This window comes from Tursiops truncatus, chromosome 1 (assembly GCF_011762595.2).
Source record: "Tursiops truncatus isolate mTurTru1 chromosome 1, mTurTru1.mat.Y, whole genome shotgun sequence".
NCBI classification, from domain to species: domain Eukaryota; kingdom Metazoa; phylum Chordata; class Mammalia; order Artiodactyla; family Delphinidae; genus Tursiops; species Tursiops truncatus.
The window spans coordinates 57645543-57661621 of record NC_047034.1 but is presented as its reverse complement, the minus strand read 5'-3'; the positions used below and the strand labels follow the sequence as shown (position 1 = coordinate 57661621).

The following is a 16079-nucleotide window of genomic DNA, read 5'->3' as shown; positions in this document are numbered from 1 at the left end:
GAGACGTGGATGGACGTAGAGACTGTCATGCAGAGTGAAGTAAGTCAGAAAGAGAAAAATATTCTATATTAATGCCCATTTGTGGAATCTAGAAAAATGGTACAGATGAACTGGTTTGCAAGGCAGAAATAGAGACACGGATGTAGAGAACAAACGTATGGACACCAAGGGGAGAAAGGGGGAGTGGGATGAATTGTGAGATTGGGACTAATATATATACACTAATATGTATAGAATAGATAACTAATGAGAACCTGCCATATAGCACAGGGAACTCCACTTTGCTCTACAGAAGAAACTAACACAACATTGTAAAACAACTATACCCCAATTAAAAAAAAAACAAAACAGGAATTTCAGGTTGTATTTCCCCCTTTACTCAAGAATTATTTCATACCATGCTTCCTTTAATAAATATTGAGGAGGGACTTCCCTGGTGGCGCAGTGGTTAAGAATCCACCTGCCAATGCAGGGGACACGGGTTTGAGCCCTGGTCTGGGAAGATGCCACATGCCACGGAGAAACTAAGCCCGTGTACCACAACTACTGAGACTGCGCTCTGGAGCCCGCGAGCCACAACTACTGAGCCCGTGCACCACAACTACTGAAGCCCGTGTGCCTAGAGCCCGTGCTGTGCAACAGGAGAAGCCACCACAATGAGAAGCCCGTGCATCGCAATGAAGAGTAGCCTGCACTTGCCACAACTAGAGGAAGCCCGTGCACAGCAACAAAGACCCAACACAGACATAATTAATTAATTAATTTTAAAAAATTAAAATAAATATTGAGGAATTTTCTGAATAAATAAATAAATTCAATGGTGTCTGTGATAAGAGTGGGCAGTGGACCTAGTATATGGAAATTGTGGGTAATTATCAGAACATTTCAACTGTTTCCATTGGTACATTTTCTCTTTATATTTCTCTTTACATCTGCAAACTGCTGATTCATTCCTTTGCTATTTTCATGTTGGCATATTTCTCCCATGCATTCTTTGCAGGTATTATCTCCAAGATGGTGCCTCAATTGTGTCTTCAAAAGGCCATTCCATTGCACTGTCGGGGTGGCAGCTTCTAGTTGGTACAGTATGCAATAGGACAGTGGACTCTATGGTTATGTGTCCATTGCCACATCTCCTTTGAGGTAAGGTGGGCTCCTTTGTTCAAAGAGAGGTAGGAACCCTTGAGGGGAGAACACACATTCTGTAAGCTCTCTGATGGTGCCAGTTGAGGTCCTGCAGGCAGCGAAGGCAAACCCATATACAGAATGGGTCAGTTCCAGTCACCAAAGGGTTGGATGGTCTTCCAGGCATTTTTCCTTCCAAGCTCCTGACCAACAAGCCAAGTCTTCTCCCATTGCTATGAGTTTGCAGATATTCTTGGCTTGGGGCCCTTCTCTTTCCACACAGAGTAAATGGCCAGATGAATTGCCCAAAACTCTACTGGGACAATTTTCCCTTGTCCGTATCATTTAGGGCCACGACTAACAAGAGGTACGGCACAGCAGCCATCCAGTTTTGGCTTGCATCCACATATTACATTGACGGGACCAAACTTGAGTTTTCCCCTTCTTTCTAGGCTGACCATAAGGGACACTTCATGCAAACGTAGGGATGATCTGAGGGAGAGGTGCTGTGCAATATTAATGAAAGATATGGGGGTCTGGGCCACCTGCTTGTAGCATGGGCCCTACTTATGCCCAGTTCTAGATATATAGCTTATGATAGATTGCTGCTGGGCCTGCTCAACTTACGACCCTGAGGGCCTAACAGAGCTGCTCAAGATGAACAGTCCTGGCCATTTGGTCACTTCGCGTCCTGAGGTCAGGTGATCTGTTTCTCCCAGGAGCCTTGTATACATAAAACTCCATTGCAGATGGTCTTGCATTGTAATTTTCCTACTGTATCTTGCCACACAGATCTTTTTCCCGTCATCAATACCTTTGATGGGGTCTTCTAGTCAGTTATCAACCAAGTGGCAAGTGAGTACACTTGCCTCACTGTACCTGCAGGGGCCTTTCCTGCTCTAGAACCTGCTCAAGTTTGGCAGACTTTCATGTCACTCAGTACTCCCAATTATGGAATATGCTGCCTCAGAATCCAACAATTGTGCTTTTGTGAGAGGTGTAAGGTGCAATATTTTGTCCTTTAATTTGGAGGTGATGGAACGGCATGACCCCAGATCTCTGGATCCCTAAAAACTTCACTGATGGGGTAGACCCACGTCGACCTGCTCTAACAAATGTATTACTTGACTCAGCAGTGACAATTAGGGCTACAGCTGGATTGAGTTTGCAGTAATCTTCAGTCTGGTTTATTGTAGAGGCCAGAGGAGCGAATTAAATGGGGATATTATGGGAGGCAGTATCTCTGCACCCTTTAGATTTCTAAGGGTGGTACCCATCAGGGCGATAACCACCCAGCACAAGATATTTGATTTACTATATTGACTGGGAGGAGACAGTTTCAGAGACTTTCATTTAGCAACTTAGTATTTCCCACAACAACAGCTCCTACCTCAGGCCCAGGCACAATGGGAGAGGACTGCTGACTTCCAAGTACGTCTGTTCCAATCATAAAAAGCATATGGAAAGCATGTGGAAAGGACCACTGGGTAGGTCCTGGACCCAGTGGACTCACTGTGATTCAAACCTGGGCCAGGACTCTATCCCTGGACTCCATGTGTTCCCAACTCTAACAGAAGGACCATGTTGGCACTTTAAATATCAACGTCAACTTGAATCCTGTATCCAAAAATCTTCGAAATGTGTAGGTAATTCCCAGTGTATGGTTACTTGGGTAAATGGCCCTAGATCCCCATGAGGAATCATTATCATATACTCTCACCAGGGTATTGCAAGGACCTCCTCCTAGAACTTGATTTCTCTTTTATTGATTGATTTGTAAATAATTAATTAATTTCTTTTTTTGGCCACTCTGTGCAGCATGCATGATCAGGGATCGAACCCGTGCACCCTGCATTGGGAAGATGGAGTCTGAACCACTGGACCAACGGGGAAATTCCTGATTTCTCTTTTAGTGAGTGTGGGTTATTAAGGTGGCTGCCCTCGGCCTCATCATCCAGCATTGATCTGATTGTAGAAACTGAGCAATACTTGCTGACTCTTCATTCCTGGGAAGGCTGTGTTCTATGAACCACTTCTATAGTTGTGTGGGGGCCAAACCACCCAGCTGCCACTCTGGTTTTGCTGCTGGTTATGATAACATTATCCACCTGTTCCTGATCTTTAACCACCTGACCTCTCTTACTTTAGTATCTATTATGCTTGCTGCTATACGTGAGGCCAATTCCAGTCATAGCATCTCCCACTGTCAGCCCTTGCCTACAGAGGACAGCCACCCCTGGGCTTCCTAATGACACTGGAGCCCTTTTGTGCAATACATTCTTTGTTCCTTTGGTAAAGGGAATGTCCGCCATGTGCATCCCCAGAGCCTACTCAACTGGGTTTTCTGCCCTACACAGTATATCCAGTCTAGAATGCCCATTTCTCTGAGCCTTGTGTTACCTTCCACCATCCATCCTGGAATTTGTACTTCATTTGACATGGGCCAACTCTTACTGTCAGCTTCCAAGAGCCATCATAGCAGCCGGTGAGCACTGTCTCCCAGGGTCCTTGCTGGGGAGTTAAAACATGTATCGCAGGACAGGGCTCTCCTAAACCCCCCTTGAGCCGGCAGTCACAGGATCTGGTCTCAGATGTAGATTAATACCAGGCCCAGCTGGTACAGGTTAGCCGAGTGCTGTAGCTGTTTCTTCCTATAGTCCCTTTGGTCCCTTAGCAGTTTCCTGGCAGGCTATGTGGTGACTTGACTCTAGGTATTGGTCTGGCAGCCAGAATGGAGATCCTGAAGGGTGTGTGTGTTACCCTACAACACAGAGGCCTCTGCAGCATCTTTAATCAAGAGGAGTGCTAGTCTCCAATAGGGAGGACTAAACCATCTCGGCAGGCCCTGAGGATTTGCTTATAAATTTACTTATTTATTTATTTTTGGCTGCGTTGGGTCTTCGTTGCTGCGTGCAGGCTTTCTCTAGTTGCGGCAAGAGCGGGCTACTCTTTGTTACGGTGCCCGGACTTCTCATTGCAGTGGCTTCTCTTGTTACAGAGCACAGGCTCTAGATGCTCGGACTTCAGTAGTTGCGGCATGTGGGCTCAGTAGTTGTGGCTCGCGGGCTCTAGAGCGCAGGCTCCGTAGTTGTGGTGTGCACGGGCTTAGTTGCTCCGCACCATGTGGGATCTTCCCAGACCAGGGCTCAAACCTGTGTCCTCTGCATCGGCAGGCGGACTCTCAACCACTGTGCGATCAGGGAAGCCCTCTGAGGATTTTCTTCATCCCAAGTCTCAGGATCCTGTTTTTTCCCAGCCCTGCTGGAACTGAGAAGTCAGCCTCCTCTGGAATGCTACTTTTTTTTTTTTTTTTTTTTGCAGTACGCAGGCCTCTCACCGTCGTGGCCTCTCCCGTTGCAGAACACAGGCTCTGGACGCGCAGGCTCAGTGGCCATGGCTCACGGGCCCAGCCGCTCCACGGCATGTGGGATCTTCCTGGACCGGGGCACGAACTCACGTCCCTGGCATCGGCAGGCAGACTCTCAACCACTGCGCCACCAGGGAAGCCCATGGAATGCTACTTTTATAATTACGTCCTCAGCCTTATCCTCAATGTCTTCTGTCCTTTGGCTGCAGAAACTAAGCTGTTGCCTAAGAGGCCTCTGACTTTCTCACTTCACCTTCAACTGCTGATTAATGACCCCAATCTTTCATCATCTTTGTCAGAAAGAGGCATTGTCCTTATAATTGGTTCTTCCCCTGAGCCTCTGAAAAGCTTGAGATATTAAACCTTCCAGTTCATCCTCTTCCAACACAATCCCATCCCAATTCACCATCAGTGAAAAAACTTTTTTGGAATATAATTGCTTTACAATGTTGTTAGTTTCTGCTGTATAACAAAGTGAATCAGCTATATGTGCACCTATATCCCCATATTCCCTCCTTCTTGCACATCAATGAAAATTTTAACCACTGGCCATTACAGCTTGCCAGGGACTGCTAATGCTCCACATACCATCAGTGATAAGGTTCTCTTTGCCTGGTAACCCACAGCCAAAATCTCTTTTTAGAGTCGTCTTCCTTAGACCACTGCTGGCACCTGCTGTGCTAGACTGAGTTTCCTGGGAAACACACTGAAATGTAGATTTATGTGCGGGAAGCTCATTGGGGGAGTGCCCTCTGCATCAGTAGCCATGGGAGAGAGAAGCTGAATTGCCATGTATCGATAATTACAACAAAGGCCTCGGTTGATTCTATAGGCAGCTCCTGAGGTAGGATGGGTCTGGGCATTCATACCCCTACACTGGTCAGTCATTGGATGAGGGCTATCATTTGTCTCTAGGGGAGGGGCTGAGGCAACTGTCTTCAGCTGAAAGCAATGCCTGGAGAGGGACTCACCTGAAAGCCATCAGCCGCCAACACTCCTAGCATCTGGGGAAACGAGTGCCTCAGCCAGAAAGAGGATCTGGATGACGTGCCACAGCATCAGCTACGATGCGCTGGATGTTGTTTCAGGTGTTGAGATACAGCAGGGAGTATAGCAGGCAAAAACCTATGTTTTTTTCTATATTTTAAATGGAGTACACGAGGAAGGCATCACTGTGCAGGCAAAATTGAACGAAGACTTGAAGGAACAGAGGAAACAAGGTATGTAGATATTTGGGGCCGCGTGTTCCAGGCAGAGGCAACAGCAAGTGCAAAGCCTGGCTTGAAGAGGGAGTGTCCCCGGGTGTTCAGGAACACGAGGAAGCCAGAGTGAGAAAAAGGGGGAGTAACAATTGTCGAGGTCAGAGAAATTGGGAGTGAGGGAAGGAGGCAAATTGTAATAAGCTCTGAAGGCCATTGCAAGGGTTTTTGGCTTTTACTCTGAGTAAAAATGGAAAGCCATTGGAGGGTTTGGAGCAGAGGAGGAACATGACATATTTTTAAAGGATTGCTCTGGCTGTGTGTTGAAGGAGGGGCAAGGATGAAAACAGGCAGGCCAGTTAGGAGGCTTTTGCAATTATCCATGCCAAGCATAATGACGAGTTGCGGACAAGGGCAGGTAACAGTGAGGGTGGTGAGAAGTGGCTGGATTCTGGATATAACTTGAAAAGTTGAGCTCAAAATCCATCTGTTGACGGACTGAATGTGAGTTTGAGAGAGAGGAGAGAGATAAGACAAAGATGACTTCTAGATTTGAGGCTCAAGCAGCTGAATGGATGGGGTTGCCATTAACAGAAATGGGGAAGACAGCAGGTAGAGCAGGTTTGAAGGAGTTGATCAAGAGTTGATTCTTAGGCGTTTTGAGTTAAGTGTTTATTAGTAAAATGGAGATGTCAAGTGGACAGTTGATGTATCAGTCTGTGGTTCAGGAGAGAGATCTGGAGAGACAGACAGGATGTCATCATCCTAGAGATGGAATTTAATGATGTGACTAAATGAGATCAACAGAGAAATGAGAGTAGAGAAGAGATTCAAGGACCGAGCCTTGGATGCTCTAATGTTAAGAGTTTAGGAAGATGAAAAGAAACAAGCAAAGGGAACTAAGAAAGAGTAACCAGTGAGGTTGGGGCAGGAGACGTGTGGTGTCCTGGAAGCCAATGAGGAAATGTTTCAAGGGGAAGGGAGTGATCTACTGTTTCAAACGCTACTGATGGCTGAGTGAGAGGAGCGTTGTTTTGGTAATTCACCACTGGCGTGGATTTGATAGAGGATGGAAGGAAAGCAATTGGAGACAATGAATACAAACAACTCTTCTTCAAGAAATTTTTCTTGACTTGTTTTGCGGTGGGGAAAACTGGATTCAAGACAGAGTTTTAAGATGGGAGAAATAATGTTTGAACACTGATGGGAAAGATCCAGTAGAGAGGGGACATTTGATATTCAAGAGGAGAGGATTACTGGAGTGAAGACCTGATGTGGATGAGAGAGGATGGGGTCAGGTGTCCGAGTGCAAGCACTGGTCTCTGAAAAGGCATTGATAGTAACGGGAGAAGAGGCAAACAATATGGCACAAAAGCTGGAAGGTGGGTAGATGGGTGGGTGGTGGGTACTTTTGGAAGTTCTCTTGATTGTCGCTGTTTTCCTCAGCTGAAAATGAGAATTAGGAAGAAGGGTTGGAGGTTTGGGAAGAGATGAGAAGGTTTCTAGGCCTGAGATAAGTACCCAGTTGAAGTTTGCCGTCATGAATTTCAAGTGAGTAGTCATCAAGGTGTGTGTTGGAGCGTCAAGAGGTAGAGAGGTGAATGTAACTTAGGCTGGCACTCAGCCAAGCAAATGCAGACTAGAGAGGGGGTCAAGGGAGCTGAGAGTAGACTTGAGGGCTCACACACCTGTGTTAGTGCTAATTATCCTGTTACCTCAGCTAGGCATCTATGCCTATAAAAATTATACCCGGCTTATACATCTTGCAGAGATTGAGACTAACTGAATCCCGTTCAGGGTAGAGTGCTAGAGCCATAAATTTTTGTAGCTGTAGGGATGGCAAGATAATATAGTCCCTAGAGGTGTCTCCACTTTGGCTTTCGCAGTTCAAGTCTTCCTGGGAGGCACAGCAGGGTGACCCATCCTGTTCTTCCAGGAGGATTCCTGTCCCTCTTTTGCCTGCATATCCTCCCAACAATCCCTATCCCTTGGTCTTTGTTCCACATAGCTGAGAGAGCCTAAGAGAGAAGTTTCAGTTCCCCTGTTGTAAAATTAGTAATATTGGTAGTTGTATAGTTTTCTGTTGTTTTTTAGAGAATACATGTTTTCATTTTATTCTATTTTGTGTGTGGAAAACCGCAGTCATTAAATATGTGAACTTTGGTGTCAGGTAGACCATGTTTTGAAGCCCAGCTTTTTTTTTTTTAACATCTTTATTGGAGTGTAATTACTTTACAATGTTGTGTTAGTTTCTGTTGTATTAAAAAGTGAATCAGCTATATGCATACATATATCCCCATATCCCCTCCCTCTTGCGTCTCCCTCCCACCCTCCCTATCCCATCCCTCTAGGTGGTCACAAAGCACCGAGCTGATCTCCCTGTGTTATGCGGCTGCTTCCCACTAGCTATCTGTTTTACATTTGGTAGTGTATATATGTCAGTGCTACTCTCTCATGTAGTCCCAGCTCACCCTGCCCCCTCCCCGTGTCCTCAAGTCCATTCTCTACGTCTGCGTCTTTATTCTGGTCCTGCCCCTCATGAACCCCAGCTTTAACACATGTTATCTCACAAGTAGCAGCTAATTTCTAATGTGATTTCATTATAGTTAATGGATAGAAATACCGATTCTCTTACCACCAAACTACTCTATTACCAGGGCTTCTTCTTACACATCTGAAGTGTCAACTTCATGTTTGGATGTCAGGGTTCAGAAACATGTTTTAGATTTGTATGGAATATCATAAAGGATGGCTAGCAGAGGAGGTAGGGGTTTGTCCAGGTTTGTATTGCTGTTAATCATTCAGATATATCTGACGACAGCAAACTTCCCAAGGGTTCCTACTTAAGAGCTCAGACTTCGTTCTCCAAAGTCATTGGGCCAAAAGAACACCAGACAAACACAAAACAAACCAATAATTGTTTCTGACATATTCAAACACAATAGAGAAATTTGATTATGTTAGACTTTAGTAATCACATGGCTAAAGGAGACAGATGGGAACACAATGCTATTGCAGTTTCTGATTTAATTTAAGTAATTGTTGGGATCCCACTAGGAACTCAACACTGTGCCAAGCCTGGGTTAGGAGGGAGGGAAAAAGTAGGGCTCCTGGGCTTCCCTGGTGGTGCAGTAGTTAAGAATCTGCCTGCCAATTCAGGGGACACGGGTTCAAGCCCTGGTCCGAGAACATCCACATGATGCGTAACAACTAACCCCATGCACCACAGCTACTGAGCCTGCGCTCTAGAGCCTGCGAGCCACAACTGCTGAGTCCGTGTGCCTAGAGCCCGTGCTCTGCAACAAGACAAGACACCCCAATGAGAAGCTTGTGCACCGCAACAGAGTAGCCCCCGCTCACCACAACTAGAGAAAGCCTGCACGCAGCAATGAAGACCCAACACAGCCAAAAATAAAAAAATTTAAAAAAAAATAGGGCTCCTACTTTCAAAAAGTATATAATTGAGTTTGTGAGGAAAAGGCTTACATTCATGTTACTACATCAAGGGCAGTATACACACATATTCATATTCATCCTGGGCTAAATGTATATATATGTATATATATATATGTGTGTGTGTATGTGTATATAAACACGAATTTAAACATTTTAAAAGCCCAAAAAAGGTTAAATTAGGGATTTTTGCAAATATTTTCTCAATCCTCACAACTGCCCTTGTAGAGATTATTACTTTTTGTAATTGAAGTATAATTGATTTACAATGTTGTGTTAATTTCTGCTGTACAGCACAGTGATTCAATTATATATATATATATATACATTCTTTAAAAATTCTTTTCCATTATAGTTTATCACAGGATATTGAATATAGTTCCCTGTGCTATACAGTAGGACCCTGTTTTTTATCCATTCTATATATAATGGTTTGCATCTGCTAATCCCAAACTCCCACTCCATCTCTCCCCCACTCCCCCTTCACTGACAACCACAAGTTTGTTCTCTGTGAGTCTGTTTCTGTTTCATAGATAGGTTCATTTGTGTCATATTTTAGATTCCACATGTAAGCGATATCATATGGTATTTGTCTTTTTCGTTCTGACTGACTTAGTATGATAATCTCTAAGTCCATCCATGTTGCTGCAAATGGCATTATTTCATTCTTTTCTATGGCTGAGTAGTATTCCATTGTGTGTGTGTGTGTGTGTGTGTGTGTGTGTGTGTGTGTGTGTATACACACCACATCTTCTTCTTTACCCATTCATCTGTCGATGGACATTTAGTTTGTTTTCATATCTTGGCTATTGTGAATAGTGCTGCTATGAGTATTACTCCTCTTTTACGGGTAGGAAAACTGAGGCTTATAGAAGTTAAATTACTTGCCCAAGATCATGCAGCTCAAAAGTGAGAGTCATGAAATCAGTCAATACCTTTTATTTCAAAGTCAAAGCACCTGCCGCCTCAGCAGAAGTGCTGAGTCATCAGGAAGGAGTGGGATCAATTATTATGATGGTGCTGGGAGGACAGCTGTACATGAATTAGCTTTTTAAATGTAGTCAGTAGTAACAGGTCATGCTTTCCAGCCTCTTTCTGTGCTTCGTCGTTGCTCATGTCGCCCAAGGCTCTTGCCCTGCTTTGCACTCAAGACCCATCTCCCCTGCTGCAACATCTTTGGAGATTTCTCATCAAGGTCAATTCTGCAGGGAAAATCTGTGTCAGCTGCTAACTTATTTATTTATTTAGTTGCACTGGGTCTTAGTTGCAACAGGTGGACTCCTTAGTTGCAGCTCGCGGTCTCCTTAGCTCCAGCATGTGAACTCTTAGTTGCGGCATGCATGGGTGATCTAGTTCCCTGACCAGATATCGAACCCAGGCCCCCTGCATTGGGAGCTCAGAGTCTTAACCACTGTACCACCAGGAAAGTCCCAGCTGCTACCTTTGAAGGGCAAAAATCAATCAATTAACTCAAGCTCTTGAGAGAGATTGACTACAGGAGGATTTAAAAAGGCTGGGAGGCAGTTGGCGGCAGTAGTGGTGGTTTTAGACTTTTCCTTCTCTGAGACGGTGGAGTAACTGACGTGTGGGAACAGAGACTGCACAGAATGAGGGCATTTCTTCAAAGACCATGAGCTGAGGTGTGGAAAGGGTCATATCGTGAGCTGATCTGGAATCAAAAGGTGAGTCATTTGGGCTTCCTCCTAAGAACAAACCTTTCCAGCCAGCAGACCAGGCTGGCGAGCTCAGGCCATTGCAACTCACGTTCTGAGAACGGCCATGTCACCCCGTAAGTGTGACCAGGTATCCAGGAATGAAGACTCATCCCTTACTCCTTTGGAAATGGCTTGGCACCGAGGCAGAACTGGAGGGTCACTTGACTCTGTACTGGAGTCTTTGAAGCCAGGCAGACGTAGGTTGAGATTCTAGGTCTATTCCCCCTGGGGAAGCTACCTAATTTCTCTGCTGCTCCGTTTCCCCATTGGCTCAATGGGGATCATAATAACTTATCTTGCGAGTTACTGTGGTTACCAAACAGAATACTGTAAAAGGATATCCCACATCCGACGCTAAAGAGGTCCCACTGCTGTTATTTTTCTTCTCAATATCAAGCCTCCAGTATCTCTGCCAGGTGCATATCTGAATAAGTAGCCTTGTCAATCCTATGTCCCTTTCCTGTTCTTTAGAAGGTAAGTGCTCCAGGAAGAGGGCGGCTCTGCGTGTGTCAGTGATGCCAAACAGCCCTGTGAGAGAAGGGCTCCATGGAAGTGGCACTCGTTAGAGGGGAAGCAGCACCGACAGGGCCCAGCTGTGCAACCTGGGGAGAAACTGTTCACCTCTCTGGGCCTCCGTTTCCTCAGCTGTTCCCTGGGGGAAACCATCGCTGCCCTTGGTTTCCATAGCATGAGATTGGGTTAATAATACCTGTTCTATCTAAGGTGGGGAGGACCTTGCTCTTCCCCCACAGCAGGTATTTGAATGAGAAAATGTCTGCCTCGTGACAGGGGTGGGACTGGGGAATGGGGGGAGGGGGGTGGGCTGTAGGGAGGACCCACTGAGAACATGGCAGTGAAAGTCCTCTGCAAACCGTGCCATGTTGGACCCAGGCAGAGCAGTCCCAGCCCCTGAAGCATGTTTGCTGGTGCTTTTAGATTCGCAGGTGCGGTGAATATAAATCCTCTGAGTGCAAGGCCATGGCAGAGAAACGCTCCATGGGCAGCAGCATTAACCTCCCCTACAGAGACCTGGCCTCCGAGGTGACCAAGCGCCGAATCACCATGACCATGAGGTATTTCCGGGGTCTCTGGTGGGGGTTAGGATGGAACATAAATGCTGATCCTCACCAAGTGCCGTAAAATGCCTCCAGATGCTGGTTTATGTAAATGTATTCATCCATTGCAGCAAGGCAGATTGTTTTTTTTTTTTACATCTTTATTGGAGTATAATTGCTTTACAATGGTGTGTTAGTTTCTGCTTTACAACAAAGTGAATCAGTTATACATATGTTCCCATATCTCTTCCCTCTTGCGTCTCCCTCCCTCCCACCCTCCCTACCCCACCCCTCCAGGTGGTCACAAAGCACCGAGCTGATCTCCCTGTGCCATGCGGCTGCTTCCCACTAGCTATCTATTTTACGTTTGGTAGTGTATATATGTCCATCCCTCTCTCTCGCTTTGTCAGAGCTTACCCTTCCCGCTCCCCATATCCTCAAGTCCATTCTCTAGCAAGGCAGATTTTACAGATGAGAAAACACTTTGTCACCCACTGTGGGAAACAGACCCTTGTCACGTGATCCTTCAATAGGCAATGATAAGGGCGCTGGGATGAACTTCAGGTCAGTGGCTCTTGACTGGGGAGTGAGGATCACGTTGATAATCAGCTGGAAGTTATGATGTACCCTCTCAGTGTAAAAATGCATGACTTTGCAAAGTTTGAACAGCATGGACTCCCCGAAGCTTGTCCTCATTCCCAGCTAGGCTGTAAGCTCCCTGCAAGGACTGCTTTTCTCCTTCATGACTCTGCACCTGGTGCCCAGGACTGTGCTAGCATGCCCTTAGCAAGGGGAGGCCTCGACAGCTTATCTGGCACAAAGGAGAGGGTTTGCCTGCCTTGGAGTAGTTAGCTGCCTGAGCTGCATGCTGGAGTTCTCAAACAAGTCCACTGCCTGACACCTTCCCCTGATTGTAGGCTCAGTGGATAAAATACAGGATGCCTAGTTAAATTTGGGGTTTTTTTGGCCTAAGTAAGTCTGTGTGATATCTGTGATATACTTACAGTAAAAGTTGTTTATCTGAAATTCCAATTTAACTGGGCACCCTGTATTTTCCTTTGCTAAATCTGGCAAGCCTACGATGGCCACTGTGGGATGCTCTGCACTCTCTCTGGTCTGAGATACCCAGATCAAGTCAGGTGCCTGAGACATCTCATATATAAAGGTATATAAAGAAAACATTAGGACTCCAATTTATAGGAAAACTGAGCTCTATTGAAATTGATGTTGGTTGGATGCTGCACCTTCCCTGTGTGTCAGGAGGTTGTGTGTAGATTGAGACTTTCCAGATGGGAGGACGGGAGCTGCAAAGCTGGAGGAAGGCCACCTTCACTGGACTGCTTCACTCACTCGCAGCAAATGCCAACATGTTGCAATTTGTCTGTGTGAGTTAAGTGGACTTATAAGTTATTGTGTCTAGTCCTTTTTTTTTTTTTTTTTTTTTTTTTTTTTGCGGTACACGGGCCTCTCACTGTTGCGGCCTCTCCTGTTGCGGAGCACAGGCTCCGGACACGCAGGCTCAGCGGCCATGGCTCACAGACCCAGCCGCTCCGCGGCATGTGGGATCTTCCCAGACCGGGGCATGAACCCATATCCCCTGCATCGGCAGGCGGACTCTCAACCACTGCGCCACCAGGGAAGCCCTATTGTGTCTAGTCTTAATGAATGCAACCCTCAACAGAGAAAAGTGGCCTAACAAATTTCTGCCAAGAAACCTGGGTTGAAGTCATTCTAATAATGCAGATATGAGTAAACAACAATTGGCAGAGCTGACACTTTTGGTCTGAGTTCTGTGGGTATAGTATGAGCTTAAAAATAATGATTTTGTGAAACCTGACAAGTTGGCTCAAAATAAAAATTATTGATTTGAAATAGGAACCTCTGTCCAGTTTGTTCACAGTGCTTCTTGACTTTAGAGTTTGTTGGGATGTAAGATATTAGTGAATTGATTTTAAAAATTATGTACAATTTCTTAGTTAACATAGGTATGGAGTTTTAAACCTTTACAGATGGGGCTGCGTGGCAAATTTGACACCACTGGTTAGACTGTGGAGTGGGCATTGTCTCCAGGGTGCTGTGGTCACTATGTTCTAAAATCCACTCAGGAAGGAAGAGATCCCACAGTTCTGGGGCCTCTCCTGGCTTCCTTCCCGGTTAGCCCCTCCCCATTCCCCCACATCCCCGCAGCAACATTAGGCATCAGCTCTCACTGGGAGATGCAGCAGTGAACTTGTGATCAGGAAATCTGAGTTTGGATTCCAGTTCTGTATTTTTTTTTTTTTGTGACCCATCTCCCTTTTTATTTTATTTTATTTATTTATCTATTTATGGCTGTGTTGGTCTTCGTTTCTGTGTGAGGGCTTTCTCCAGCTGTGGCAAGCGGGGGCCACTCTTCATCGCGGTGCGCGGGCCTCTCACTATCGCGGTCTCTCCTGCTGCGGAGCACAGGCTCCAGACGCGCAGGCTCAGTAGCTGTGGCTCACGGGCCTAGTCGCTCCGCAGCATGCGGGATCCTCCCAGACCAGGGCTCGAACCCATGTGCCCTGCATTGGCAGGCAGACTCTCAACCACTGCGCCACCAGGGAAGCCCTCCAGTTCTGTATTTTACTGGCCATATGACCCGGGTAAATCGCCTTCTGTCTCAGCTTCCTCAGCTGAAAAACTTAACAGGGGTGAGCTGTCCTTGAGAATCTGAATGTAGTTAGTTTCTAGTTAATTTCCAAGTCCCTAGACCAGAGTAGGTGTTCATTCAGCGAACAGTTAATTCTGAATCTCTAATCACTTAACTGGCTAGTCCTATTCCCTTGAAGGCAGGGTTTGCCCAGACCTGAGTAGAATGGAGATGCCTGGTGCATTCTAGCAGATGGGAAGGAGAACCTGGCAGGCTGGAGGTGGGGACAGGGGGGCAGGGGGTGACTAGGCAGAAAGGAGAGCTGAAGTGAGCCCAGGCTGAACTAGCCAGAGAATAGCTGGTATGCAAATAAAACATTGAGAGAGAGAGCCTGCCCTGGACTGAAACTACAGAGAGCTGGCTGGTAGGGGTGGACCCCAGCTACACTGGTTCCATGGGACCAGTGGAGATGGTTAAATTGTCTCTGAGAAGAGCAGACACACAAAGTGTAAATAGAGTGTATCTTATCTTTGCCAGGTGATGGCTCTGTAAACGTGGGTAGGTGAGTCAAGATGTCCTCCAAAATACTGTATGCTCTTTAGGTGCTGGGATCTGGGGGTTCTTTTTAAAAATCCCACCTTTAAATGACATTCAGTGTGCCTTTCTTCCCAGAGAAGAGAGATTTACCAAGAAAAGTGATGAAGCCGGGGAGATACCCTCAGATATGGATTTGGGACAAGCTCGTCCTCCTAGTGCAGCTGGCTCCGAAGTACCCCCAGCCCCACCTCCTTCTCCAACTGAAGACTCCAAAGTTTCCTTCTTAAGCACCTAAAACATCAATCATTTTGAACTAGACTTTGACAGAAAACTCCAAAAAACAGTTTCCGTGAAGTCACTGGGGTTGGCTTTGAAGACTCTCTTGGAAAATCTTTGTTCTTTCTTTCCTAGTTTTCTTCTCCTACAACCACTGTTGAGCATTGTTTATCCTTACTTATGCACTTAGAGTAATCTTTGGTTTCTCAAGCCAAGTCTCTGATGTCTCTGTTTGGTCTTTAATTTATGCCACACGGTAGAACACTTATGGTAGTCAGTTGTATTTGAATTAAAAAAAAAAATTATCAGGCCTCAGTGTTTGTTACTAAACCTGGATGAGCGAAAATCTCAATTTAAAGATCTGAGCTCCAGAGAACCCTAAGGGGTTTGGGTTTTCAAACCTCAGCCTGGGACGTGACAGTTTTGTGGCCTTTTGTGGCATCTCCTGGGCTTGGACTGGGCTGCATTTCACATTGATGGACGAAATTTTCAAAGTTTGTTTCTTGGAGATTTTCAAGTGAATTTCAAACTCTAACAGAAGAAACTTAACTTCAACAGCAGCCAAGCGCAGAGCAGCTTAGTTAGGGAGGAGGGACCTTAGTTAGGTCTCATGCTCAAGACTCCCCAGAGCGCTTCTAAGGACCCACAGGACTCTTCTGAAGAGTCAGAAAGCATTAAAGAGGTGATCATTCAAATCCACTTCTGGGAAATGTCCTCAGCTGCCGTTGGGGAGGGGGAAAT

At 45.9% G+C, this 16079-nt stretch overlaps 1 protein-coding gene and 1 long non-coding RNA gene across 2 annotated transcripts; both read left to right on the top strand.

Moving 5' to 3' along the window:
• The first annotated feature begins 1016 nt into the window (after window positions 1–1016).
• On the top strand, window positions 1017–11839 carry LOC141279335 (uncharacterized). The gene is made up of 4 exons (XR_012333391.1): window positions 1017–1143; window positions 1918–1980; window positions 2944–3037; window positions 11796–11839. It is a non-coding gene; the product is annotated as an uncharacterized lncRNA (long non-coding RNA).
• Window positions 11838–15357, top strand: MYOCOS (myocilin opposite strand). Its single transcript, XM_033859261.1, has 2 exons — window positions 11838–11932; window positions 15198–15357. The coding sequence occupies exons 1-2, from the start codon at window positions 11838–11840 to the stop codon at window positions 15355–15357; spliced, it is 255 nt and encodes an 84-aa protein (XP_033715152.1).
• Window positions 15358–16079: the final 722 nt, after the last annotated feature.

Coding starts and splice junctions, on each gene's coding strand:
- MYOCOS (XM_033859261.1), top strand. CDS start 11,838: ATGGCAGAGAAACGCTCCATGGGCAGCAGCATTAACCTCCCCTACAGA. Junction 11,933..15,197: donor CGAATCACCATGACCATGAG/GTATTTCCGGGG, acceptor CTTTCTTCCCAG/AGAAGAGAGATTTACCAAGA.